General features: G+C 35.8%; 2 protein-coding genes across 2 annotated transcripts in view; one reads left to right on the top strand and one right to left on the bottom strand.

The window, feature by feature from the left end:
• Positions 1-5,483, top strand: part of LOC111139439 (apolipoprotein O like) — an 82,367-nt gene extending 76,884 nt beyond the window's left edge. The window contains exon 9 of the transcript XR_002640085.1: positions 5,463-5,483. The gene's annotated coding sequence lies outside the window, so the exon portion shown is untranslated. The remainder of the gene's footprint in view (positions 1-5,462) is intronic.
• LOC111139438 (spermidine/spermine N1-acetyl transferase like 1) lies at positions 399-19,371 on the bottom strand. The gene is made up of 6 exons (XM_022491686.1): positions 18,409-19,371; positions 16,176-16,227; positions 9,589-9,669; positions 9,091-9,192; positions 8,480-8,520; positions 399-569 (listed from the first exon to the last, which is right to left on the bottom strand). The coding sequence occupies exons 1-6, from the start codon at positions 19,036-19,038 to the stop codon at positions 399-401; spliced, it is 1,077 nt and encodes a 358-aa protein (XP_022347394.1). The 5' UTR covers positions 19,039-19,371.
• Between the last annotated feature and the right edge of the window lie 8,491 nt (positions 19,372-27,862).

The following is a 27,862-nucleotide window of genomic DNA, read 5'->3' as shown; positions in this document are numbered from 1 at the left end:
CATATTTCATCAATTCTAAGACATGTTATTTACCTCTAAGAAAAAAGTGCTACCAGTGGGTAATTACACTTATCCCAGTTTCAGCTATGTTAAGATGTGAAAATATAAACATCTTAAATTTAGTGAGATACGGTAGTTAAAAAATAAATATCCTAACACCGAGTATAAAGTGATTCTTGATTTATCTACTCTTTTGGTTCATCAGCTCCGCTATTAGTATATTTGGATAAAGTAAAGTTGATCGTATCTGCCAAATCTGTTTCAAAGTAAAAGATCTGCTCAAACCAGAGTTTGATCACTTGCTGTATTGTACAACACTCAAAGTCAAACTGCTGTTGGACTCAGGTGACATTTGAATGTTGGAGCATGTGTTGGGACAAGTTGAAATGGGTCATCTTTCACTCTTCCTTTGCCATATCCATGAGTTCTTCTCTGTTAAACCTGAATAGATGCCAGCCCTCTTCAGAAGAAAGGTCTAAGGCCCCTCGACGAGTGTAGTAGTCAATAGAAGCCTGGTTCCAAATGACAACAAGAAAATGCATGCAGTTACATTGGCTTCTGATGGCTATCTGTTTAAAAACAAATAGAAGTTACTTTTAATTGAAAGCATAGTCTTTATTAACACATTTATTTTATTAAACATCTATATGCAAAGCACTATGTCTATATAATACTTCCAAATAATAATACAATAGTTAACTCTAGGACTTGCCTAAAGCTGTAAGAAGAAAAAAACTTCTGTTGAATTTTAAAACTCTTTCTTTGAAAAGTCCAAAAATGATTTGCAAAGTCTATGCATTGGTTTTTCTATAAATCCAATTCAGTTTTTTTCTTTATGGAAAAAAACCATATGATACAGTAATTCCACTACTAAGTACTAATTCAAAAAGATATATGCACCCCTATGTCTACTGTAGCATTATTTACAATAGCCAAGCTAAAGAGAAGCAACCTTTGTGTTCATCAACAGATGAATGGATAAGAAGATGTGGTATGTATATTTACATACATATACACACACAATGGTGTATTACTGAGCCATAAAAAAAATGATATGTTGCCATTTGCAACAACATGGATGTACCTAGAGGGTATAATTCTAAGTGAAATTAAGCCAGAGAGAGACAAATACTTTGTAATTTCACTCATGTAGAATTTAAGAAACAAAACTAATGAACAAAGAAAAAAGTCAAACAGAACTACATTCTTAAATACAGAGAACAAACTGGTGATTGCCAGATCCTAAAATTTTCATATTCATTTCCAAAGTACAAAAGGATCTTATTTTTATACTATGCTTTTTTTTCAAGTATAATTAACATACAATGTTATATTAGTTTCAGGTGTACAGTATAATGAATGTTTCAACAGTTTTATATATTTCTCATCACTTATCAAGTTAAGTGTACTCTTAATCCCCTTTATCTATTTCACCCATCCCCTCCACCCACCTTCCCTCTGGCAATCACCAGCTTTTTAATTAGATTATTTGTTTTGGTGTTGAGTCATATAAGTTCTTTACATTATTTTGGATATTAACCTGGTGCTAGATATATCAGTTGCAAATATCTTATCCCATTTAGTAGGTATCCTTTTGATTTTGTTGTGGATTCCTTTCCTGTCTAAAAGATTTTTCTTCTGCTGTAGTCCCAATAGTATAATTTTATTTTTGTTTCCTTTGCCAGATGACATCTAAAAAAATGTTTCTGTGGCTGATGTCAAAGAAATTATTGCCTGTTTTCTTCTAGGAATTTTACTGTTTCAAGTTTCACATTTAGATCTTCAATCTATTTTGAATTTATTTCTGTGTATAATAGAAGAAAGTGGTCAAGTTTCATTATTTTCATTTAGCTGAACTGTTTTCCAACACCATTTGTTGAATAGACTGTCTTTCCCATTGCATATTCTTTGCCTTCTTTGTCATAGATTAATTGACCACAAAAGCATGGGTTTATTTCTGGACTTTGTTCTGTTCCATTGAACTGTCTATGTGTCTATTTTTGTGCCAGTGTCATACTGTTTTCATTATTTTGTAATAGATTTTCACATCTGAGAACAAATTCAGTTTTGTTCATTTTTGTGATTACTTTGGGTATTCAGTGTCTTTCATGGTTCCATATGTATTTTAGGATTATTCTAGTTCTGTGAAAAATTAGTTGGTAGTTTAATAAGGATCAAATTAAATTTGTAGATTGCTTTGGATAGTATGGACATTTTAAGAATATTGGTTCTTCCACTCCATGAGCCATGGAATCCCTTTCCATTTGTTTCTTCAGTTTCTTTCATCAGTGGTTTATAGTTTTTGGAGTACAGATTGCTCACCTCCTGGGTTAAGTTTATTCCTAGGTATTTTACTGTTTTTCGTCCAATTGTCAATGCAGTTGTTTTCTTACTTTCTCTTTCTACTTCTTTATCATTGTATCAAAGTGCAACAGATTTTCATATATTAATTTTGTAGCCTATGACTTTACTGAATTCATTTATCAGTTCGAGTAGTTTTTTGCTGAAGTCTTTAGGGTGTTCTGTATACAGTATCATGACATCTGCAAAGGGTAAAAGTTTTACTTCTTCCTTACCAAATCAAATGCCTTTTATTTCTCTTTCTTGTCTGACTGTTGTGGCTAGGACGTCCAGTACTATGTTGAATAACAGGGGTAAGAGTGGGCATTCTTTTCTTTTTTCTGATCGTAGAGGAAAAGCTCTCAGTTTTTCACCAATTAGTATGTTGTTAACTATGGGTTTTTCTTATATGGCCTTTATTATTGTGTTAAGGTATGTTTCTTCTAGACCTACTCTGTGTTTTTTTGACATGAATGGATATTGTACTTTGTTACATGCTTTTGCTACAGCTGTTGAGATGATCATACGGTTTTTATCCTTTCTCTTATTAATGTGATATATCATATTGATTGATTTGTGAATATTAAACCACCCTTGCATCTGTGGAATAAATCCCACTTGATCATAGCAAATAATTTTTTAAATAAATAGTTGGATTTAGTTTGCTAATACTTTTTGATGATGTTCATCAGAGATATTGCCTTTAGTTTTCTTGTTTTGTAGTGTCTTTATCTGGTTTTGAAATTACGGTAATGCTGTCTTTGTAGAATGAATTTAAACGCTTTCCTTCCTTTTCCATTTTTTGGAATAGTTTGAGAATAAAAAGTGTTAACTTTTCTTTAAATGTCTGGTACAATTTACCTGTGATGCCATCTGGTCCTAACTTTTGTTTGGAGTTTTTTGATGCTTGATTCAATTTCATTGCTTGTAATCAGTCTGTTCAAATTCTCTATTTCTTCCTGGTTCAATTTTGGAAGGTCATATGTTTCTAGAAATTTATCCATTTCTTCTAGGTTGTCCAGGTTGTTGGCATAGTTTTTTTCATAATACTCTCTTACAGTCCTTAGTATTTCTGAGTTATTGTTTATTATTTCTCCTTCATTTTTAATTTTATTTGAGTCCTCTCCTTTTTTTGGTGAGTCTAGCTAAAGGTTTATCAATTTGTTCATCTTTTCAAAGAACTAACTCCTGGTTTCATTGATCTGTTATATTGATTTTTCCCCACTTTTTGAGTATTTCATTGATTTTTGCTGCATTCTTTATTATTCCTTTGTTTCTACTGGCTTTGGGCTTTGTTTTTCTTTCTCTGTAGCTCCTTTATGTGTAAGGTTAGTTCTTTATTTGAGCTTTTTCTTAGTTTATCAGGTAGACCTATATTGCTATAATCTTCCTTCTTAAAGCAGCTTTTCCTGGATCCCAAAGCTTTTGGATCATTGTGTTTCATTTTCATTTGCATCCATGTATTTTTTTTTATTTCCTTTGATTTCTTGGTTGACCCATTAATTGTTTAATAACATGTTATTTAGCCTCCAGGTATTTATGTTCTTTCCAGATTTTTTCTTGTGTTTGATTTCTAGTTTCGTATCATTATAGTCAGAGAAGATGCATGATAGATTTTAATCTTTTTGAGTTTATGGAGACTTGTTTTGTGATCTAATCTGTGATTTGTTCCGGAGAACGTTCCAGATACACTTGAAAAGAATATATCCCACTGTTTAGGGATGGAATGCTCTTGAGTATATCTTTTAGTTCCATCTGGTCCAATGTTTCATTCAAAACCACTGTTTCCTTGATTTTCTGTCTGAATGATCTATCCATTGATGTAATTGAGGATTATAGTCCCCTACTATCATTGTATTAATGTCAGGGTTTTTGTTTTGTTTTGTTTTGTTTTGCTTTATATCTGTTAATAGTTGCTATTTATGTATGCAAGTGCTCTTATATTGGGTGCGTAAATATTTACAATGATTATATCCTCTTGTTGGATTGTTCCCTTTGTATTTATGTAGTATTCTTCTCTGCCTCCTGTTATAGTTTTTGTTTTAATGTTTATTTTGTCTAAGTATTGGTACCCCAGCTTTCTTTTAGCTTACAAGCATGTTAAATATCTTTCCATCCCTTCATTTTAATTTGCGTGTACCTTTAGTTCTAAAGGGAGACTCCTATAGACAGCTTATCAATGGGTCGTGCTTCTATATCCATTCAGTTACCCTTTGTCTTTTGATTGAAGCATTTAGTTCATTTATGTTCAAAGTAATTATTGATAGATGTGTATTTGTTGCCATTTGTTACTTGTTTTACGGGTGTTTTTGCTGTTCTTCTCTATTACTTTTTTCTCTTGCACTTCTGTTGTCTTTGATAGCTTTCTATAGTGATATGCTTGGGTTCCTTTCTCTTAATTTTTTGTGTATCTATTAGACATTTTTAATTTGTGGCTTCCATTAGGGTCATACTTAACATGCATATAATGTAGCAGCCTCTATTAAGTTGATGGTCAATTAAATTTGAACTGATTGTATTTTTTAAAAGATTTTATTTATTTATTTGACAGAGAAGTAGAGCCTGAGAGCACAAGTGGGTGAATGGCAGAGGAAGGAGAAGCAAGGGCTCAATCCCAGGACCCTGGGATCATGACCTGAGCTTAAGGCAGACACTTAACTGACTGAGCCACCCAGGCACCCCTTTTTAAGAACCCATTCTAAAAGCAGTAAATTTTTATCCTCCCCCCACGATTTTATGTATAATATGTCCTACTTCATGCCCTTTCATTTTCTGAATCCTTTGACTTGGTATTTATAGATATATTTGGTCTTAACTGCTTTTGTGCTTTAACCTCCATACTGGTTTTATAAGTGATTTATCTATGACTTTTATTTTGTTTGTATTTAACTAAAGTTTTTTCCTTTCATAATTTCTTACTCCTGATTATCATGTTTTCTTTTCACTCAAAGAATTCTCTTTACTGTTTTTTCTAAGGCTGGTTAAGTTGTGATGATCTGCTGTGCTTTTCATTTGTCTGGGAAACTCTTTATCTCTACTTCTATTCTGAATGATGACCTTGCTGGATAGCCAAGTATCCAGCAATGAGTATTCTTTTTTTTTTTTTTTTATTCATTTGACAGAGAGAGATCACAAGTGGTCAGAGAGGCAAGCAGAGAGAGAGAGAGAGGAGGAAGCAGGCTCCCTGCAGAGCAGAGAACCCGATGCGGGACTCGATCCCAGGACCCTGAGATCATGACCTGAGCCGAAGGCAGAGGCTTAACCACAGAGCCACCCAGGTGCCCCCGAAATGAGTATTCTTGATTGCAAGTGTTTTTCTTTTCATCACTTTGAATATATCATACCACTCCTTCCTGACCTACAAGGTTTCTGCTGAAAAATCAGCTGATGGCCTTAAGGGGTTTCCCTTGTATGTAACTTTTCTCTTACTGCTTTTAAAATTCTCTCTTTTCAATACTTTTTTGCCATTTTAATCATTATGTGTGTTGGTGTGGATCGCCTTGTGTTGATTTTCTTGGGGACTCTCTGTGCCTGCTGGGTCTGAATGTCTGTTTCTTTCCCCAGATTGGAGAAGTTTTTAGCTATTATTTCTTCAAATAAGTTTTCTGTCCCCTTCCCTCTTTTCTCTTTTTGGGATCCACTTAGTGTGAATTTTATTAGGTTTGATGATGTCGCTGAGTTCCCTAACCATATTCTCATTTTTAATTATTTTTTTTTTCTTTTTCCTCTTCAGCATTGTTGCTTTCCAATACTCTGTCTTCCCGCTCACTGATCTGTCTTCTGCCTCCTCTAATCATTGATTCCCTCTAGTCTGTTTTTCATTTCAGTAATTAAATTCTTCATCTCTGATTGGTTCTTTTTTGTTTTCTATTTCTTTGTTGAAGGTTTCCTTATGTTTTTCCACTTTTCTCAAGTCCAATGTCTTTATGACCATTAGTTTGAATTCATTACCAGGTATATTCTTTATTTCCATTTCATTTAGCTTTTTTGCTGTGGTTTTGTCCTGGTCTTTCATTTGGGATATATTCCTCTGTTTTATTTTGTCTAATTCTCTATGTTTGTTTATATGTATTAGCAAAATCAGTTACATCTCCTATCCTGAATGTAGTGGTCTTACAAAGAAGAGGTCCTGTGGTTTCCTGTAGCACAATGTCCCCTGTTCACCAGAACCAGGTACTTCATGGGTGTCCTCTCTGTGGTTTGTGTGCCCTACTGTTGTGGCTAAGCCTCATTTGCTTTCAGTCCATTCTTTGATTTTTGTGGGCTGTATTTGGTCCTGTGTTGTTCAGGGCCATTCTGTGGCCATAGGCTTATAGTTGGACATTGTCAGCAGTCAGACTAAATGCCTGCCCTAAGCCCAGTTTGCTGGGGCTGAAGCCATACCAGACTGCAGAGTGCTTTCCCTGTGTTGTCTTCTAAGAGGCTTCTGTTGGTGGGCAGGGGCTGTAAACAAATTAGATGATATCCCGTTTGTCTCTTAGGGCTGTGGTAGCACCAGCCTGCAGGATGCTCTCCTACCTTGAGAGTCTTTTATTGGTTGGCAGGGCTGGCAGACCAGATACCTATTGCCAAGCTTCCATGCAGTGACCCCAAACTGTACAAGTCTCTCTTTGCTACCCCTGAGAGGTTTTTGTTGGTGGACAGAGCCAGTTATCATATCAGGTTCCTGTCCCCAAGTCCATGTGCTGATACTGCAGACCCACTGATCAGCAGTACACTCTCTGCACTGCCAGTTACATGGTTTAGCTGCTAGGGCTTCAGTCAAACTGATGTCCAGGGTTATCTTTCCCTCTCTCCAAGGCAGGAATCATTTTGGATTGGTGCAGGTCACTGCCAGAGCTGCTTAAATAAGACCTGGCAGGAGCTGCTTTGGAGGGACTCCTGCTGAGTGGAGTGAAATGGATGGAGTGGATCCACAGGAGAATGTGGGGTGGGATGCATGGTATTAGCAAGGTAGGTGCAGTACATCCTGTTTCCCACAGGTATCCCACTCTCTAGGCTGGGAAGTAGGGAATTAGTGAGAAGAGAAATGGTTCCCACCAGCACATATTCTGAGATTTGTAAAGAAATCCTCTTGGATACCTTATGCATTTTTCATATTGCTGCTTCTATGCTCTATCTTTGTGGGGTTGTTTTGTTATGCTGTTTCTTTAAGGTCGGGGACTCTATTTGCTGTTGCCCTCTCACTCTCAGTGCTAAGCCCACTGATTTTTTTTTAAAGATTTTATTTATTTATTTGACAGGGAGATCACAAGTGGGCAGAGAGGCAGGCAGAGAGAGAGGAGGAAGCAGGCTCCTTGCTGGGCAGAGATCCCAATGCGGGGCTAGATCCCAGGACCCTGAGATCATGAACTGAGCCAAAGGCAGAAGCTTAACCCACTGAGCCACCCAGGTGCCTCAAGCCCACTGATTTTCAAAGCTCCTGTAGTTAAGCCCAGCTGGTTGTAAAAACTCAAGAAGTTAAGCTCCATGGTCTTCAAAGCCAAATGTTACGGGAACTTGTCTCCAATGCAGATCCCTCATGCCTAGGTTTCCTGGTGTGAATCTGATCCTCTCCTTTCTACGTGCTTGTGATGTCTCTCCCACTTGTGCTTAGTCTCCCCAGGAATTTGGTTCTTGACCTTGTCTCTGCCTCTCCTACCCTTTTCGATGTGAACTCCTCTCTTTGATTAACTGTGGAATATCTGTTCTGCTAGTCTTTAGGTCATTTTCTGGGTTGATTATACTGATGTGGCTGTTTTCTTGGTGTGTCCCTGGGACAAAATGAGTTTAGGAGGCTCCTACTCCTCCAACTTCCCAGAAGTCATTTTTATGCTCTTCTTATATTCATACCATGGACCTATTTTATAGGTAAAATTGAAATTGCCTTCTAATCCCCCTCTTGCTTATTTCTGCTTTATAGGAAAGTGGTTTATAGTATGGTTGCAGATTACATACAAATCAATTTTTGATTAAATGTAATTCAGATATAACTTATATGACTATCTGATTTGGAAATATGTTTTTAATTGGAATAAAAAGTATGTTTTGAGGATATATTCAGAAGGTGAGAGAAATTATCTAATTTACACCCTGTCAAATAATATTTAATGAAGAAAATGATAACATATAGAATACCAACACCAAATGTAATACATACCTGACTTAACCTCTTCAGCATTTCAGCTCCAATACCTAGACCTTTTAAATAGATAATGGAAAATGGCATGAGTTGAAAAAAAATCCACTTAAATTCATTTGCTTTAATCTTAAAGAAGTAAAACATAAAACCCTATATCTGGCTGTTATATATTCTTAACAAATTATGTTGAAACTCAACTCAAACTCATGAATGTTTTTAATATCTTCTTCCTAATTGTAAAGTGGTTCCAAAGGTAATAGAAGAGATTTTGTATTTAAAGACTGGTGAAGCAGAAATGAGTCCCTGTCACACTCAATATAGTATACTTCTTATTCATTTTCAGACAACACAATCTAAAATATAAATAGATTTTTTTTAAAGATAAAAGGGTAGCTGTGATAACTTGGTGTATTCAAACCTTGATGGGAGCCATGAAAGTCATTTTCTAATCTGTGATTGAGTTTTCACCATATGCAAGGATAACTAGGATAGTGATCAGTCTCATTAAATAGAAGTGAGTTACATAAACTAATTTAAATACCATATTTATACTGAAGCCATATCTCTACTTCTTAAAATGTGCCATTTTAACTTCTAAACTGTACGTAGTAATATAAGTATAGCTTGACCTCGGTAAGCTTGTATGACATAAAAGTCCTCTAGGTAAAGTAACTTGCCAATCCAGGGGTCGTATGTAAAATAGTACATGGCAAATCCAACAGTCACTTTGCCTAGAAGAGGGAAGAGAAGGTACGACGAGGTTAATGCTTTGAATCTTAGAGTGTTCTTTCCTCTAAAATTGAGTACCTTAGTGATTTCCTTATTAAACTAGTAAAAGCTTACTGGACAAAATATCAAACAATAAAAAATTATATAATGTAGGCTTAAGTCCCTTATAACACAATCTTAAAAAAGATAAGCCATCTTTTAATAATGTATATTCTTCAAAAATTTTTCTATGCATATACAAATACATACCATACATTTTCTTTAAAAAAAAAATGAGTTTGTGTGCTTATGCCCTTCTACTCTGTTTAATAGTAATTCTGTACTATCAAACTGTTCTTCATTTTCAGGGTAGAGAAAGTATACTCCAGATTAAATTGGAAGAGGCATATTTATTTTACCTGATGGTTTTTGCTGATTGTGTACTTCTGCAATTAGGCAGTAGAAAAGGGGATTGTCCCCAAAGCCATCCCTGAGTAAATCTGAAATACAAATTCATATACAGTATGTTAGAAAGTTTATAATAAAGAAAAGGAAGATGGCAGAGTAGGCAGCACCAGGAATTCATCTCTTCACCTGTATAACTGTACTGGCAGTGGATATTCTGGAACTCTAGAGTTTATTTGAACATTTGCAACTTCCAGAGGACAGCTTGGCTGGTAAATATCAGTTAATGTTGGTTAAATTCAGCTGTCAGCCCACTGGTGGCTTATAAGTCTCCCCTGTCTCCTTGCTTCACAGCAGCAGGTATACAAAACATAAATTGCTAAGTGATTTGCTGGAGCCAGGGTAGGCATTAGGCTTTATCCTCCATATACTAGAGTTCTGTGTTCTAATCATGGATTGCTACTCTGAATGCTGAGGCATGGATAGCTACCCTGCATGCTGAGGTGAGAGCTTTGAAGTTGGCCACCATTTTTCCAACCTTCACCAAAGAAAGCAGCTTCCAGATGTAAAAAGAGCCACACTTGTTTTGTTTGATATTTAAAACCAACCACATATACAGAGAATTTACAAAGCTACCGTGCATGACCAGGGAAAGACACAGACTTAGAAACAACCTCACAATACCTTAAACATTTAACTCAGGCTGATCTCTTAACAGAGATACCCTATAATAATAAAAACAAAACAAAACAAAAACAAAAACAAAAACCATTCCTGGGGAAGGGGGATAATTTTTTTTAAAGATTTTATTTATTTATTTGACAGATCACAAGTAGGCAGAGAGGCAGGCAGAGAGAGAGGAGGAAGCAGGCTCCCCGCTGAGTGGAGAGCCTGATGCGGGGCTCGATCCCAGGACCCTGGGATCGTGACCCGAGCCAAAGGCAGAGACTTTAACCCACTGAGCCACCCAGGCACCCCGAAGGGGGATAATTTTATTTCCAGAGTTAACACATACTAAGATTCAAATGTCCGGTTTTCAACAACAACAAATCACAAGGCATTCAAGGAATCTGGAAACTATTCCTCATTCAAAAGAATAAAATAAATCGGGGCACCTGGGTGGCTCAGTGGGTTAAGCCGCTGCCTTCGGCTCAGGTCATGATCTCAGGGTCCTGGGATCGAGTCCCGCATCGGGCTCTCTGCTTGGCAGGAAGCCTGCTTCCCTCCCTCTCTCTGCCTGCCTCTCTGTCTACTTGTGATCTCTCTCTGTCAAATAAATAAATAAAATCTTTAAAAAAAAAAGAATAAAATAAATCAGTAGAAAACATACCTGAGGAAGCCCACATGTACTAGACCAAGACTAAAAGAGCTGTCTTAAAAATGCTCAAAGAGCTAAAAAAAAGAATGCACAAAAACGGGAAACAAATATGTGAATAAAATAAGAATCTCAGTAACAACATACAAATTATGAAAAAAAACACCAAAAAATTCTGAAGCTGATAATTATGTACAATAACTGAAGTGACAAATGCACTGTAGAGGAGCAAAATCAGAATTGAACTAGCAGAAGAAAAAAATCCGTGAATTTGAATATAAGACAATTGAAATTACCATCTCGGGAACTGAAAGAAAAACAATGAAGAAAGTAAACAAGGCCTAAGGGATTTGTGGAACACTATCGAGTGGGCCAATATACACACTATATGGCAGGTTCTTAGGAGGATGAAAGAGAGGAAAAAAGTATCTGAAGAAATGATGGCTGAAAACTTTCTAAATTTGAATCAGTTAATGTATCTACAAATCCAAGAAGCTCAACAAACTCCATACAAAACAAAACTCCATACAAAAACAACTTCAGACAAAAAAATCCAAAAGAAGCAACACCAAGACACATAATTTAACTGCTGAAAGGCAAAGAGAAAATTTTGAAAGCAGCAAGGGAAAAGGAACTTGTCACCTACAATGGCTCATCAGTAGGATTATCAGCTGATTTCTCATCAGAAACCTTGGAGACCAGAAGGCAGTGGATTGATCTAGTCAAAGTTCTGGGGGAGCCTATCAACTGAGAATTGTATCTCCACCAAAACTGCCCTTCAAAAATGAGGGAGAGATTGAGACATCCCTTGATCACCACCAAAAACAAAACCTGAGGGATTTCATTATCACTAGACTTCCCTACATAAAATGCTAGAAGTCCTTCAGGTTGATATGAAAGAAAGCTAGATAGTAACTCAAGCCACATAAAGAAATAAAGATAAAACTAAAGGTACTGAGGGGCACCTGGGTGGCTCAGTGGGTTAAGCCTCTGCCTTCTCTCTCTCTCTCTGTCAAATAAATAAGTAAATAAAATCTTAAAAAAAAAAAAAACTAAAGGTGCTGAGTTAAAGGTAAATACATGGCATTTAAAAGGACTATAGTTATTTTAATTTTGTTTATAACTCCACCTTTTATTTTCTACATGATTAAAGACAACTGCATAAAATTAGCTATGTTATTGGATACACAATGTATAAAGATGTAATCTCTAACATCAGTAACATAAAACGGGGAAATGGAGATGTATAAGAGAAGAATTTTATATATTATTGGAAGTAAGCTGATATAAATTCAAATTAGATTATTATAACTTTGGGATGTTAAATGAAATTTCCATAATAACCACAAAGAAAATATCTATAAAATATACACATAATGAAATGAGAAGGGAATCAAGATATTTCAATACAGAAATCAACAAAACACAAAAGAAGGTAGCACTGGAGGAGATGAAGAACAAAAAGGCTGTATGGCATATAGAAAACAGCAAAAGACAGAAATGAGCATAATGGATTAAAACAAAAAACAAATTATCCAACTCTATGCTGTTTATAGGGGACTCAGGTTAGATTTAAACACACACATAGAAAGGTTAATAGTGAAATAATGGGAAAAATATTTCATGCAAAGAGTAACCGAAAGAGAGCTGAGGTGGCTGTGGTATATTAGACACAATACACTTTAAGTTAAAACTGTTACAAGAGACAAGGAGGTTGTTTATTAATATTTATGTATGTATTAATATATATTTATTAAGAAAAGGTCAATTCACCAAGAGGATATAACATTTATAAACATTTATGTACCAGTCATCAGAGATTCAAAGTATATGAAGCAGATAGTGACAGAATTGAAGGTAGAAAAATAATTCTACACTAATAGTAGGAAACTTCAGGTCTTCAATTTCAGTAATGTATCAAACAACTGGGCAGAAGATAAATAATTTACTATATTATTTGAACAATAATATAGATCAAATGGACCGAAAAGAAATATACAGTACACTCCACCCAACAACAACATAATGCCCATTTTTCTCAAGTGCACATGGAACTTTGTCTAGGATAGGCCATATGTTAGGCCACAAAACAAGTCAATAAATTTTGAAAGATTTAAATCATACACAGTATCTTTTCCAATCACAGTGGAATGAAACTAGAAATCAACAGCAGAAGGAAACTAGGAATATGACATATATGTAGAAAGTAATGGACTTTTAACCAATAGGTCAAAGAAGAAATCACAAGGGAAATTAGAAAACAGAGATGAATGAAAATGAGAATACAACATATGAAACTTATGGAATGCAGTGATAGCAGTGCTTGGAAACTTACGCTATAAATGCCTACACTAAAACAAACAAACAAACAAACAAACAAAAAAAACCCTCAAGTAATACCTAACCTTATACCTTAAGAAACTAGAAAAAAGGAGCAAACTAAGCCCAAAGCTAACAGAAGGGAGTTAATAATAAAGTTTAGAGCAGAGATAAACAAAGTAAAGGAGAAAAGTACAATAGAGAAGAATTAGTAAAACCAAAAGTTGATTCTTTGAAAATATCAAAAACTGGACAAGTAGACTGACAAAAAAAGAGAAGATGCAAGTTAACTAAAATCAGAAATAAAGCAACACTACTACTGATGTTACAGAGATGAAAATGATAAATAAATGCTATGAACTTTACTCCAAGAAATTAGATAACCTAGAAGAAATGAACAAATTTCTTGAAACTCACAAATGACCTAAACTGATACAAGAAAAAAATCTGAGCAGACCTCTAACAAGAGTTTGAATCAGTAATCAAAAAAAAATTTCTCAAAACAAGAAAAGTCAGGAACCATGAATGGTTTCCCTAGTGAATTCTAGCAAACATCTTTTTTTTAAGATTTTATTTATTTGACAGACAGTGAGAGAGGGAACACAAGCAGGGGGAGTGGGAGAGGGAGAAGCAGACTTCCTGCAGAGCAGAGAGCCCAATGGGGGGCTCAATCCCAGGACCCTGGGATCATGACCTGAGCCAAAGCCAGATGCTTAACGACTGAGCCACCTGGGTGCCTATCAAACACTTGAAAAAGAATTAACATAATCCTCAAGCTCTTCCAAAAAATTTTGAAGATAAAGAAACATGTCCTAACTCATTCTATGAAGTCAGTATTACTTTGGTATGAAAGATAAGTAAAGACATCACAAGAGGGGCACCTGGGTTCCTCAGTTAAGTGTCTGCCTTTGGCTCAGGTCATGATCCCAGGTCCTGGGTTTGAACCCCATGTCCAGCTCTCTGCTCAGCCAGGGAGTCTACTTTTCCCTCCCCCTTTGCCCCTCCCCCCACTTTTGCTCTCTCTGGCTCTCTTTCTCAAATAAATAAATAAAATCATTTTTAAAAAAGACATCATAAGAAAACAAAGTTACAGACCAATATCCCTTATTAATATAGATGCAAAGATCTCCAACAAACTATAAGCAAAGTGAACCCACAGCATAGTAAAAGAATTATTCACCATGACCCATAACCAAGTGTTATTTATCCTAGGGAAGAAAAGGTGGTTCAACATATGAAAATCAATCAATATAATGCATCATATTGATAGAATGAAAGGAAAAAAGCACATGAATATCTCAATTGATGCAGGAGAGGCATTTGACAAAATATCCTTTCACGACAAAAGCCCTAAGAAAACCAGGAATAGAGGAAAATTCCTCAACATTTTTGATAAAGGGTACTTATTAAAATCCCATTAACTTCATGTTCAGTGGTGAATAGCATAAAGCATACCCCCTAAGATTAAGAAGGCAAAGATCCCCATTTTTAAAATTAAGATATAATGTATTATTTAAGGGGTACAGGTCTGTGAATCATTAGTCACACAATACACAGCACTCACCATAGCACATACCCTCCCCAATGTCCATAACCCAGCCACGCTATCTCAACCCCTCCATCCCACCCACCCCCCCACCAGCAACCCTCAGTTTGTTTCCTGAGATTAAGAGTCTCTTATGGTTTGTCTATCTCCCTGGTCCCATCTTGAAAAGAATGCCTACTTTTTACTACTGCTATTTAACATTGTACTAGAAGTTACAGCCAAAGCTTTTAGAAAAGAAAAAGAATTAAAAGCTATCTAAATTAGAAAGAAGGAGGTAAAATGAGGGGCGCCTGAGTGGCTCAGTTGGTTGAGTGTCTGACTTTGGCTCAGGTCATGATCCCAGGGCCCTGGGATTGAGGCCTGTGTTGGGCTCCCTGCTCAGCAGAGAGTCTGCAGCTCCCTCTGCCCTCCCCCCCAACTCGTGATCTCTCTCTCACTCTCTCTCAAATAAATAAATAAAATCTTTAAAAAAAGAGGTAAAATGATCTCTGTAGATGACATAATCCTACTGATAAAAAACCCAAAAGAAAGCTACTATAGCTGATAAAGGAATTCAGCAAATATGCAGATGACAAGATCAACAAAAGTCAATTTTGTTTCTATACATAAAAAGAACAAATGAAAAAGTAAACCAAGAAAGCAACTCCATTTACAGTAGCCTCTAAAATCAATAACTAGGAATAAATATAACCAAAGAGGTGAAATATTTGCATGCTGAAAACTACAAAAACATTGCTGAAAGGACCTAAATAAATTGAAAGACTTCTTGTATTCGTAGATAAGAGTTAACATTATTAAGATGTCAGTACTACCCAAAGTGATCTAAAGATTTAATGCAATCATTATCAAAATTCCAGTCCCTTTCCCTTTTCACAGAAATGGTAAAGCTGATCCTCAAATTCATTTAGAAATCCAAGTGTGTAATGTTCTACACTTCAATCATTTCTTAGTGTTCATATTTCCTGCCTAAAAGGTTCTAATTCATTATAAAACACTAGCCTATCCTTTTAATATTGCTGGCTATCAAAATGTAGTAAATATCTTGAAAATAGCTTGTCATTTTATGTTTATCCATTTCATCCTATAAAGTTACTATGGACATATTGGGCATTAAATTTACTTTCTTTGAACAGTTACACTGCTCATTCTACATTTTGAAAATTAGTTGAAGTCTATTGCAGCCATAAAAATGTAAAAACTCTTAAATATGAATTTCGTACTTAAAAAATGGGGAAAATATAAAATAGTGGATCACTGACAAAGCTACCAAGCCATTGTCCTGCCCATGTAGATACTATTAATGGCACCATCTTTGTGTATCAAGGACAGCAGCTTCCACATATCTAGATACAAGCAGTATGTGTGTATATTTTATGCCATGTTTCTTTTTTTAGCTCTGAAAATACTATAAAACATCTTACCTGTTACTGTTAATTTCACTGAATCTAACATGTTTTCACAGGAAGCCAATTCCTATCAAAGTAGAGAAAACTTTCAGTTTATGGCTTAATAACAAATTCTTACTATGATAATCATGAAGTTTTTTCTTGAACACTCATTTATTGAGCGTTCATTAACATAAGATGCCCCAGTCAATATTTTTTTTAAGTTTTTTTGTTTATTTGACAGGCAGAGATCACAAGTAGGCAGAGAGGCAGGCAGAGAGAGAGGAAGGGAAGCAGGCTCCCTGCTGAGCAGAGAGCCCAATGTGGGGCTCCATCCCAGGATGCTGGGATCATGACCCGAGCTGAAGGCAGAGGCTTTAACCCACTGAGCCACCCAGGTGCCCCGCCACAGTCAATATTAATAGACGTGAGTGAGAATTAACTCCAATCATCTAGAACCTTAAAATCTAAATGTCCATAGAGAGAATATCAACTATGTCAATAACTTACTCATGAAGATTGTCCAGGTAGCTTGAATACAACCAGAAAGGTGGAAGTAAAGTGAAAAATATTCCTGCATATTGAAGGTAGATGTCACAAAGTCTATATACAATAAAGCTAGTAGACTTTACAGAAACATCTGTCATGTTTGCCTGTGAGGTGTTTTTCCCAGTTTAGACTTTGTTGATGTGGCTTTTCTCTATATCATTTTTTTTGCACATTAAAATTAATACATGATTTGGATCTCATGCTTGGAAAGTCGTTGCCCACTCTCAGATTATTAGAGCATAAATCTCAAAGCAAATTAATTATTACATTCATGTCTATGAGTAACTAATGTCTCATTTCTATAAGAGTAAGTAATTTTAGCTTTTCTGTTACTTTTCTAGTGAATACCACTAGAATTATTCCCAAGGAACTTCCTGGAGTATATTCTGGTATATGAGGCAAATTTAAAAGTAAATGTCAGGAACTCCACAAATACAGGTTCATTGAAGTGGGACAGTCCGTGATATATTTTTCCCTTGGTGATGTTTGGAAAGATAAGGTAATTTTTCTGGATAGAGAGGTTCATTGCCATTCAAGAATAAATTTATTAATTGCCAACTGAGTGTCAGATACTAAGCTACAAAAAATTAATTTTTTGACATGGGAAAGTGTGCTTCTGGAATAATTAACATGTTGTACCTAGTATTTTGATTGATGATCTAATCATGCAGATAAATGCCAGTTAGAGAAATGATATGGGAACTTGTGGGGATAGGACAGAATGGAAGATATAGAAGGATAGATAACCCAGTTCTTACAGATCTGTAATAGGACCTAGCATCATTCCATCAGATGGATTTCACTAGAAAACGTTTGGTGTTCTATTTTGGCCATTAAAACACATTCTCTGATAAAAGGGAACAGAAACTTGGCCTAATTTAAGGATAGATAGATAGGAAGAAAGAATATATATAAAATATATGTATATATAAATTAGTAGATGGGAACATTTTCATTGCAAAACTCTTTATAATGTTCCCTTATCTATAACCTGTGCCTTATTCCAGTCTCATATTTAATCCATTAAAAATCTAGGCTACTACTTTTATATGGAGTTGTTTAGATTGTGCATCACATAAGTGATTGCTTTGAGTACCACAGAACTTCAGCACAGTAACTGTCACTATTAGTTTGTCCTCTTTACTGGGATGATTTCCAGGAAAACCATTAAAATGGGCTTTAGTAGTCAAAGAATTGTCTGAAATTGTATGGAAAATTATTCTGGTTGAATATTGTTTCCTGCACAATCATTAGCTTCTATACTTGGGTGTGGTCCTAAAAGCAACAAGACTTCCTACCCTAAAATCTTATATATTAATACCTGAAATTCTATCACTGATAGGTCATTCATTTAAGTGAAACATTCCTTTTCTCTAAGATCCTCTTTTAAAGTTAAAAATTCCCTAGGAGGGACAAAATACTAGGTCCCTGAAATATCCACGAATTCATCCCTCCCAACTTCCTGAGCCCACTACTTTAAGTCAAAAAATTTATGTATATTTATTTTATGTTATTACAACAATCTTTTCATGTAGATAGTATTATGATCTTGATTTTAGATGTGAAAATTGAAGCCTAGAGAGGTCCAGTAACTTCCAGAAAGTTGTGTACATGGGTCATAATTAGCAGAGCTAGGATTCAAACCCAACCTAAGCCTTCCTTACTCTCAGGCCTAAACTAATGCCATAAAACTCCACAGAATAAGGAGAAAGATGCTTACTTTAATTAGGCGCAGGATTTCTGGGCAGTCATGAGCCTCTGCAGGTCTTACTCGGAAAGAATTCTTGCTTGGTTGCCTCATGCCTGATTGGCTTCTGCCGGGTTGCCTCATGCCTGGTTGGCTTGGACTTCGTTGATTCATACCTGCATGACTTGTTCCTGATTGGCTTGTTCCTGCTTGACTTGGGCCTGATTGGCTCCAGCCTGGTTGCCTCATGCCAGATTGACTCATACTGAATTGGCTCAGGCCTGGTTGCCTCGGGCCTGGTTGACTTGTGAATGGTTGGCTTGGGCCTAGTTGCCTCATGCTTTGTTGACTTATGCTGAATTGGCTCGAGTATGGTTGCCTCATGCTTGGTTGGCTCATGCCTGATTGGCTTAGGGCTGGTTGGCTCAGGCCTAGTTGGCTCAAACCTGGACGCCATGTGCCTGGTTGACTTCTGCCTGATTGACTCCTCCCCGGTTGTTTCATGCTCAGTTGGTTCATGTCAGTTAAGCTTGTATTTGGTTGATTTATGTCCAGTTGGTTTGTACCAAATAAGCTTGTGCCTGGCTGGCTCATCCGTGGTTGGTTCATGTCTGGTAAGCTTGATTCCTTCATGCCTGATTGGTTCACACCCAGTTGATTCATCCCTGGTTGGCTAAGGACTTGCTGACTTATGACTGGTTGGCTGAGGACTGGCTAGCAGATGATGGGTTGGCAGATGACTGGTTGGCCAGTGACTAAGTGTCTTGATGGAGAAGGGGTCTTTAACTACAGTGCTGTAGTGGGAGGCTTTAGGATGTTTCTGTTTTTTCTCAACTTGATTCGTACTTTGAGACCCCTCTATCAAGATGAGAATGGGTAAAATAAAGGTCCACCTAAAGAGTATTGATGCCTCTGATTTGCTGGAGTTGACCTCACCAGCGATTACAGCTGTAGGCTTGGCTGGATTTCAGGTTGTCATCTGGCCTTTCTCTGCCAACAGGCCAGAAGTGAGGGGAAGAAAAAAATGATCCTGGGGGTGTATTACTGCTTCACCCCCTTGCACAGTCGCTGCGTCATAGTGATGAAGTCACAATGCTCATGTTTAATATGCCTAAGTGCTCCCCCATGTGGTGAGGGATAGGACCTGTTTGACCACCACTTTATTTACTCTTTTCTTGGATCTTGAGAGAGTGAAGCAAGAAGCTAGAAGGAGTCTGAGAGCTTATTTATGCTTGGCAGTCTCCCTAAATTACCTGCTATTTTAACCACTTAATTCAAAGATAGTTACTTTAATTCTGCTTGTCCCATTCCCTGGCCCTGAAATAATTCACTTCCTATTTCTGTCCTGACTTCCACTTACCACCTCTTTCCCACAGGCATTGAAACTAGAATGCTTAAAAAGATTGTTCTAATGAGGTGCTCAAGTCTCTAATACAGAAAATATTTCTTTACAAATAATTAAAAATAACTGGTTACTATTTATTGACTTATTTTGTGACCTAGGCTCAGTGGGAAGCACATTACATTTTTCTCATTTAATCCCATAGCAATCCTATTTTTCCCACTTCTGGGGAAAATTGTTCAAAAGATCTGGTAAAATAACCAAGGCCTAAACGATTGGAAAAGAACCTGAATTCAGGCCCAGATCTGTCCAACTCCATTTTCAGGCATTTTGCCATCACACTATCCTGCCTCTTACACACACTATGCTTATTCTCCACCCCAATACCTGTGAAATCAAGTATATTATCCTTTAACCCCATCCTCCCTCACAGGAACCATTCTCCCATAATTTTACTTGTTGGCTCATTTCTACAACAATGTATATTATGTAATAGATACTAAAATTGTTACAGATGGAGTGAATTTTATTTTTTTAACTATACCAGAGAGCCTTGATTGAAGCTGTTTTAAGTCTCATACTTTATATATGCATTACTTCTTTTAATCACCAAAGCAAGGCGCCTGGGTGGCTCAGTGGGTTAAAGCCTCTGCCTTCGGCTCAGGTCATGGTCCCAGAGTCCTGGGATCGAGGCCCACATCAGGCTTTCTGCTCAGCGGGGAGCCTGCTTCCTCCTCTCTCTCTGACTGCCTCTCTGCCTACTTGTGATCTATCTCTCTGTCAAATAAATAAATAAAATCTTTAAAAAAAATCACCAAAGCAACTCTGTGAAATATATACTGTTCTACACTTTATTAATAATCTGAATTAACTAGTTTTTCCAAGTCTAATACATGGCAGAAGGGGGACAGAGTCCAAAGCCCATCGCATGGACAAAACAATAAATAGAACTGTGGAGGCACAATCATCATTTGGCATATACTGGCTGTAAATGGAAACTAGAGAGCCCATTTTCATATAATGACAGGCAAATCAAGTCACATCACAAAATTATGATAAACCTAACACATTATATGTAGGTAATTTGATCTCAATCCATTTGTAATAATAATGAGATGCAAAATTTTATGAATGATTCCTGTGATGTTAGGCATGATTTTAAGGAACAATTTACTTGCAGTAATTCATTTAATCCTCATAAAGTCCAGTGACATGGATGATATTATTATGACCATTGTTTCAGGTAGAAAAACAGATTCAGAGAGGTTAGATAATTTGACTTAAGTTACACAATGAGAAGTTCAGACAAAATTTGGAAAACCCAGTTACCATTTTGGTTTTTCTGAAATGCCATGAAAGGGGTGAAGGAACTTTGCTGTTTACTTTACAAAATCAAACCATTTGCATAATTTATCATGGGGATGTTTGACTTTTTTTTCCTGCTTTTTTAGAGGAGACATATGTCCAATTGATCCCTTAAAGGGATAAAACCAGAAATTAGTTTAGTGACCTATATCTGTTAAATAGTTTCTTTTGTATTTTGGCTCATAAACATTTACATTTCTTGAAAGTCATGTAGGTTTTCATTTTCTTTTTTAAAGAATGTTTGGTTTGAATATTACTCAATTTTGATTTTAAGAGAACACACCAAGAATGCATATTCTTGCTCAGTTACTTATTAACACAAATTGTCCCATCTTTGGAATACAGAATGAGACTGCCTCCATCAGCCATGCAAGTATCTTCACACTGTAGCTGTAATACCATCAGGGAAAAACTAGGGGGTGGTGGTGGTTTTTTAATATTTAAACAAACCCCTCCATAATAAGTGTTTGCCACAAGGTGGCAGTGTTATCCAGTTTGGGAACCCAAAGTCTAAATGATTAATCAAAGTATACATACTCTTAATTTGAGGTTTTTGTCATTTCCAGGTGTTATCAGAGAAATTTTTAAAAATATTAGTCTTAACATACTATTTTGTTACAGTCTAGGTAGTGAATTATATATGGCAAGACCTGCCAGATTCTAAGATTTCAAACTGCATGCATTGTCTGCTCTACCAAAATGTTTTAAATTTAATATAATATATAAAGCCACCACCAATATATCTAAAAATATGGATATGTTTATGTGTTAAAATGACTTCAACTCAGAACGTGCCCTTTTCTGAAGATGCTAAGTAAAATCCTGTATTCTAAATTCTGACCCTAGCTTGGTGTCATCTAAAGGAATATGCACAGTTGAAAACGGCATTTGTATAGCTTTAATCTATAGCAAACAGAATTTAAGTTTGTTGGAATCTTCATATACTTCAGAGCCAGTATTTTTCTCCTATCCCTTTAATTTTTAGTTTTTGCTTCTGTAAAATGCAAATAAAAAGAAATAAAAGAAAAAGAAAAGACAGAAGATTGAGTAGACTGGAGGATAAGGGGGTGTCTGGGAGGGAGGGGTGGATCTTAATATAGGGAGCCAGACTAGAACAGGGCTACATATGGGATATCTTCTAAAAATAAAAACTTAGAGTGCTTTGGAGGCATCTATCAGTAAGTACCACTTAATATTTTCATAATATTTGCTATATTTTATTTTATTTTATTTCGGAATACATGCTTATTTTAAAATATTTGGAATATATCTAACAGACAGCCAAAAAAAAATACCTCACCACTTCACTGTGGTTGGAAATGAGCACACCCAAGAATTTGAAGTTTATTTCCAAATAGCAGTAAATTTCCAATTAAGTGAAAACTATCACTTTGCTCATGCATGAGGAAAATGTTGAGCAACTTTTCATGTGTCTGTTGGTCATCTGTATATCTTCTATGGAAAAATGTCTATTCATGTCTTCTACCTGTTTTTAATTGGATTTTTCATTTTTGGGTGTTGAGTTTTATAAGCTCTTTATATATTTTGAATACTAACCCTTTATCAGATATCTTCTCCCACTCCACAGGATGCCTTTTAGTTTTGTTGTTTCCTTCGCTGTGCAGAAGCATTTTATTTTGATGAGGTCCCAATAGATTATTTTTGCTTTCAATTCACTTGCCTCAGCAATAGAAGTTGCTATAGCCAATGTCAGAGGTTACTGCCCATGTTCTTCTCTGGGATTTTAATGGTTTCCTCTCTCACATTTAGGTCTTTAATCCATTTGAGTTTATTTTTGTGTTTGGTGTAAGAAAGTGGTCCAGATTCATTCTTATGCCTGTGGCTGTCCAGTATTCCCAATACCATTTGATGAAGAGACATTCTTTTTTCCCATTTGGATATCCTTTCCTCCTTTGTTGAAGGTTAATTGATGATATAGTTGTGGGTTCATTTCTGGGATTTCTATTCTGTTCTATTGATCTTTGTCTATTTTTTTTTTTTGCAAGTACCATACTGTTTTGGTTACTATAGCTTTGTAATATAACTTGAAGTCTGGAATAGTGATGCTTTTCTTTTTTTCTTTTTTCTTTCTTTTTTTTTTTTTTTTTTTTTTTTTGGTCAACGTTGCTTTTCAGCTTTGCGTTTTGTTTTTTTTTCCCCAAGGTTACTTTGACTATTTGGGATCTTTTGTAGTTCCATAAATTTTAGCAGTTTGTTTTAGCTCTGTGAAAAATGCTGGTGGTATTTTGATGGAATTGCATTAAATGTGTAGATTGCTTTGGGTAGTATAGACATTTTAATAATATTTGTTTTTCCAATCCATGAGCATGGAATGTCTTTCCATTTCTTCATGTCATCTTCAATTTCTTTTTTTTTTTTAAAGATTTTATTTATTTATTTCACAGAGAGAGAGATCACAAGTAGGCAGAGAGGCAGGCAGAGAGAGAGAGAGAGGAGGAAGCAGGTTCTCCGCTGAGCAGAGAGCCCGATGTGGGACTCGATCCCAGGACCCTGAGATCATGACCTGAGCCGAAGGCAGCGGCTTAACCCACTGAGCCACCCAGGCGCCCCGTCATCTTCAATTTCTTTCCTCAGTGTTTTATAGTTTTCAGAGTACAGATATTTTACCTCTTTGGTTAGGTTAATTCCTAAGTATCTTATGGTTTTGGATGCAATTAAAATGGAAATGATTCCTTAATTTCTCCTTATGCTGCTTCATTATTGCTGTATAGAAGTGCAACAGATTTCTGTAATTTGATTTTGTATCGTGAAATTATACTGAATTCATGTATCACTTCTAGCAGGTTTTTGGACAAGTCTTTAGTGTTTTCATTATATAGTATCATGTCATCTGAAATAGTTTGGATGCTTTTTCTTTTTTTTAATTTAATTTAATTTTTTCAGGGTTTCAAAATTCATTGTTTATGTACCACACCCAGTGCTCCATGCAATATGTGCCCTCCTTAACACCCACCACCAGGCTCACCTATCCCTCACCCACCTTCCTTCCAAAACCCTCAGTTTGTTTCTCAGAGTCCACAGTCTCCCATGGTTCATCTCCCCCTCCAATTTCCCCCACTTCAGTTTTCCTTTCCTTCTCCTAATGTCCTCCATGTTATTCCTGTGTTCCACAAATAAATGAAACCATATGATAATTTTGTTATCTGACTGCTGTGGCTGATACAATGTTAAATAACTGGTGAGAGTTAGACATCCCTGTCTTCTTCCTGACTGTCAAAGAAGAGCTCTCAGGTTTTGCCCAATTTAGGATAATACTAGCTGTGAGTTTTTCATAAATGGCCCTTAGGATTTTTATGTATGTTCCCTCTAAACCTCCTCTGTAGAGGGTTTTTTATCATGAATGATGCTGTACTTCATCAAATGCTTTTTCAGCATCATTTGAAATGATCATATGGTGCTTATCATTTCTTTTATTAATGTGGTATATAGCATTGCTTGATTTGTGAATAATGAACATCATTTCCTCATGGGAATAATTCCCACCTGATTGTGGTGTATAATTGTTTTAATGTATTGTTGCCTTTGGCATGTTAGTATTTTGTTGAGGATTTTTGCATCTATGTTCATCAGAGATACTGGCCTGTATTTCTCTTTTTTTGGTGGTGTTTTTATCTGGTTTTCATATCAGGGTAATAGTGGCCTGATAGAATGAATTTGGAAGTTTTCCTTGCATTTCTGTTTTTTGGAAAACCTATGAAGTCATCCAGAGCTAGACTTACTTATTGGGAGTTTTGTGATTACTAATTCAATTTCTTTGCTGGTTATTGATCTGTTCAAGGTTTCTATTTTTTCCTGTTTCAGTATTGGTAATTTATCTTTCTAGGGCTTTATCCCTTCCAGTTTGTCCAATTTGTTGGCATGTAATTTTTCATAATATTCTCTTATAATTATATTTCTGTGAAGTTGGTTGTTATGTCTCCTTTCTGATTATTTTATTTATTTTGGTCCTTTCTGTTTTCCTTTTGATAAGTCTAGCTAGGGGGTTTAACAATTTTATTAATTTTTTCAAAGAACTGGTTTTATTAATCTGTTCTACTGTTTTTCATTTGTTTCTGTATCATTTATTTCTGCTCTAATCTTTATTCTGTCCTGCTGGCTTTAGGCTTTGTTGTTCTTTTTGTAGCTTCTTTATATGTAAAGTTAAGTTGTGTATTTGAGACTTTTTATGCTTCTTGGGATAGGCCTATATTGCCATATGCTTCCTTCTTAGGACTGCTTTTCCTTCATCCCAAAGATTTTGAACAGTTGTTTTCATTTTCATTTTTTTCCATGAATTTTTAGAATTCTTCTTCAATTTCCTGGTTGACCCATTCATTCTTTAGTAGGATGCTCTTTGGTCTCCATGTATTTGAGTTCCTTCCAACTTTCCTCTTGTGGTTGAGTTCTAGGTTCAAAGCATTATGGTCTGAAAATATGCAGGGAATGATCCCAATCTTTTGGTACCAGTTGAGACCTGATTTATGACCCAGGATGTGATCTATTCTGGAGAATGTTCCATGTGCACGACAGAAGAATATGTGTTCTGTTGTTTTTGGATGGAATTTTCTGAATATATCTGTGATGTCCATCTGGTCCAGTATGTCATTTAAAGCCTTTATTTCCTTGATCTTTTGCTTAGATGATCTGTCCATTTCAGTGGGGGGGGGGTGTTAAAGTCCCCTAATATTATTGTAGTATTGTTGAAGTGTTTCTTTGATTTTATTATTAATTGGTTTATATAATTGGCTGCTTGCATGTTAGGGGAATAGATATTTAAAATTGTTAGATCTTCTTGTTGGACATACCCTTTAAGTGTAATATAGTGTCCTTCCTCATCTCTTATTATAGCCTTTGGCTTAAAATCTAATTTGTCTGATATAAGAATTGCCACCCCAGCTTTCTTTTGATGTCCATTAGCATGGTGAATGGTTTTTCACCCTCTCACTTTAAATCTGGAGGTGTCTTTGGGTCTCAAATGAGTTTCTTGTAGACAGCATATTGATGTGTCTTGTTTTTCTTATCCATTCTGATACCCTATGTCATTTGTTTGGGGCATTTAGCCCATTTACTATCAGAGTAATTATAGTAAGATATAAATTTAATGCCACTGTATTGCCTATAAGGTGACTGTTACTGTATATTGTCTCTGTTCCTTTCTGGTCTGTTTCTTTTAGGCTCTCTCTTTGCTTAGAGGACCACTTTCAATATTTCCTGTAGGGCTGGTTTGGTGTTTGTAAATTCTTTTAGTTTTTGTTTGTCCTGGAGGATTTTTATTTCTCCTTCTATTTTCAATGACAGCCTAGCTGGATATAGTATTCTTGACTGCATATTTTTTCCATGTAGTGCTCTGAATATATCATGCCAGTCCTTTCTGACCTGCCAGGTCTCTGTGGATAGGTCTGCTGCCAATCTAGTATTTCTACCATTGTAGGTTACAGACCTCTTGTCCTGAGCTGCTTTCAGGATTTTTTTCTTTGTCTCTGAGACTTGTAAGTTTTACTATTAAATGATATTAAATAGGGTGTTGACCTATTTTTATTGATTTCGAGAGGGGTTCTCTGTGCCTCCTGGATTGTGATGCTTGTTTCCTTCCCCAAATTAGGGAAGTTCTCTACTATAATTTGCTTCAATATACCTTCTGCCCCCCTCTTTCTTCTTCTTCTGGGATCTCAATTATTCTAATATTGTTTCATCTTATGGTATCACTTATCTCTTGAATTCTCCCCTTGTGGTCCAATACTTGTTTATCTTTTTCTCAGCTTCTTTATTCTCCATCATTTGGTCTCCTATATCACTAGTTCTCTCTTCTTCCTCATTTATCCTAGCAGTAAGAGCCTCTATTCTTGATTGCACCTCATTAATAGTTTTTTTTATTTCAACTTGGTTAAAATTTTTATTCTTTTGTTTCTCCAGAAAGGGATTCTCTAGTATTTTCTATGCTTTTTTTTCAAGCCTGGCTAGTATCTTTATAATCATCATTCTGAACTCTAGTTCTGGCATCTTACTAATGTCCATATTGATTAGGTCCCTATCAGTCGGTACTGCCTCTTGTTCTTTTTTTTTTTTTTTTTTTTTTGAGGTGAGTTTTTCTGCCTTGTCATTTTGTCCAGAGAAGAATAGATAAATGAGGAAACAAAATGTTAAAAGGGTAATGGCCCCAGAAAAATACATACTAACCAAATCAAAAGAGACCCCAAACTGGGGGGAGAAGAAAGGGGAAAAAATATGATTAGACTGTGAATAGAAAAGTACCACACACTTGATTTGGGGTATATTTTGGTCTGTTAGAAGAAACTGCCTCCCAAAATTTTAAAGAAAGAAAAACTTACATATATACAAAAGAAGGGTAAGCATGATGAAGGGATGGAATATGACTGTATAGATGAAAATGAAAAAAGATTCTAAAAAAGGAATTGAAAATATAAGAAGTTGGTTCAAAAAAAAAGAAAAAAAAAGGAGAGAATGTGATCAGGCTGGAGATGAGAACAAAGCCATGTGCTAGATTTAGGGTATATTTTGGTCTGTTAGAAGAAACTGTATCCCAAAATTTTAAAGAAAGAAAAACTTATATGTATACAAAAAATAAGGTTAAATACAGTGAAGGGAGAATATGACTATAGCAATGAAAATTTTAAAAGATTTTTAAAAAGGTTTTGAAAAGATAATTAAAATAGGTTGAAATAGGAATGACGAAAATTTTTTAAAAAGAAAAAAAGAATGAAAATTTAAAAATTTTAACTTTGAAAGACTAAAGAATCATGGGGGAAAAGCCATGAATTT

This window comes from Enhydra lutris, unplaced genomic scaffold (genome assembly GCF_002288905.1).
Source record: "Enhydra lutris kenyoni isolate GAN:26980312 unplaced genomic scaffold, ASM228890v2 scaffoldscaffold107, whole genome shotgun sequence".
NCBI classification, from domain to species: domain Eukaryota; kingdom Metazoa; phylum Chordata; class Mammalia; order Carnivora; family Mustelidae; genus Enhydra; species Enhydra lutris.
Note: the sequence above shows the minus strand (reverse complement) of the source record. Positions and strands in the feature narration are given on the sequence as shown.

Excerpts from the sequence above, each read along its gene's own strand:
- LOC111139438 (XM_022491686.1), bottom strand. The coding sequence starts at position 19,038 with ATGAATCAACTGGGTGTGAACCAATCAGGCATGAAGGAATCAAGCTTA. Across the intron at positions 9,670-16,175 it reads AGTGAAATTAACAGTAACAG|ATTTACTCAGGGATGGCTTT; the intron begins GTAAGATGTTTT and ends TTTGTATTTCAG. Across the intron at positions 8,521-9,090 it reads TGTCATACAAGCTTACCGAG|GTCTAGGTATTGGAGCTGAA; the intron begins GTCAAGCTATAC and ends TCTATTTAAAAG.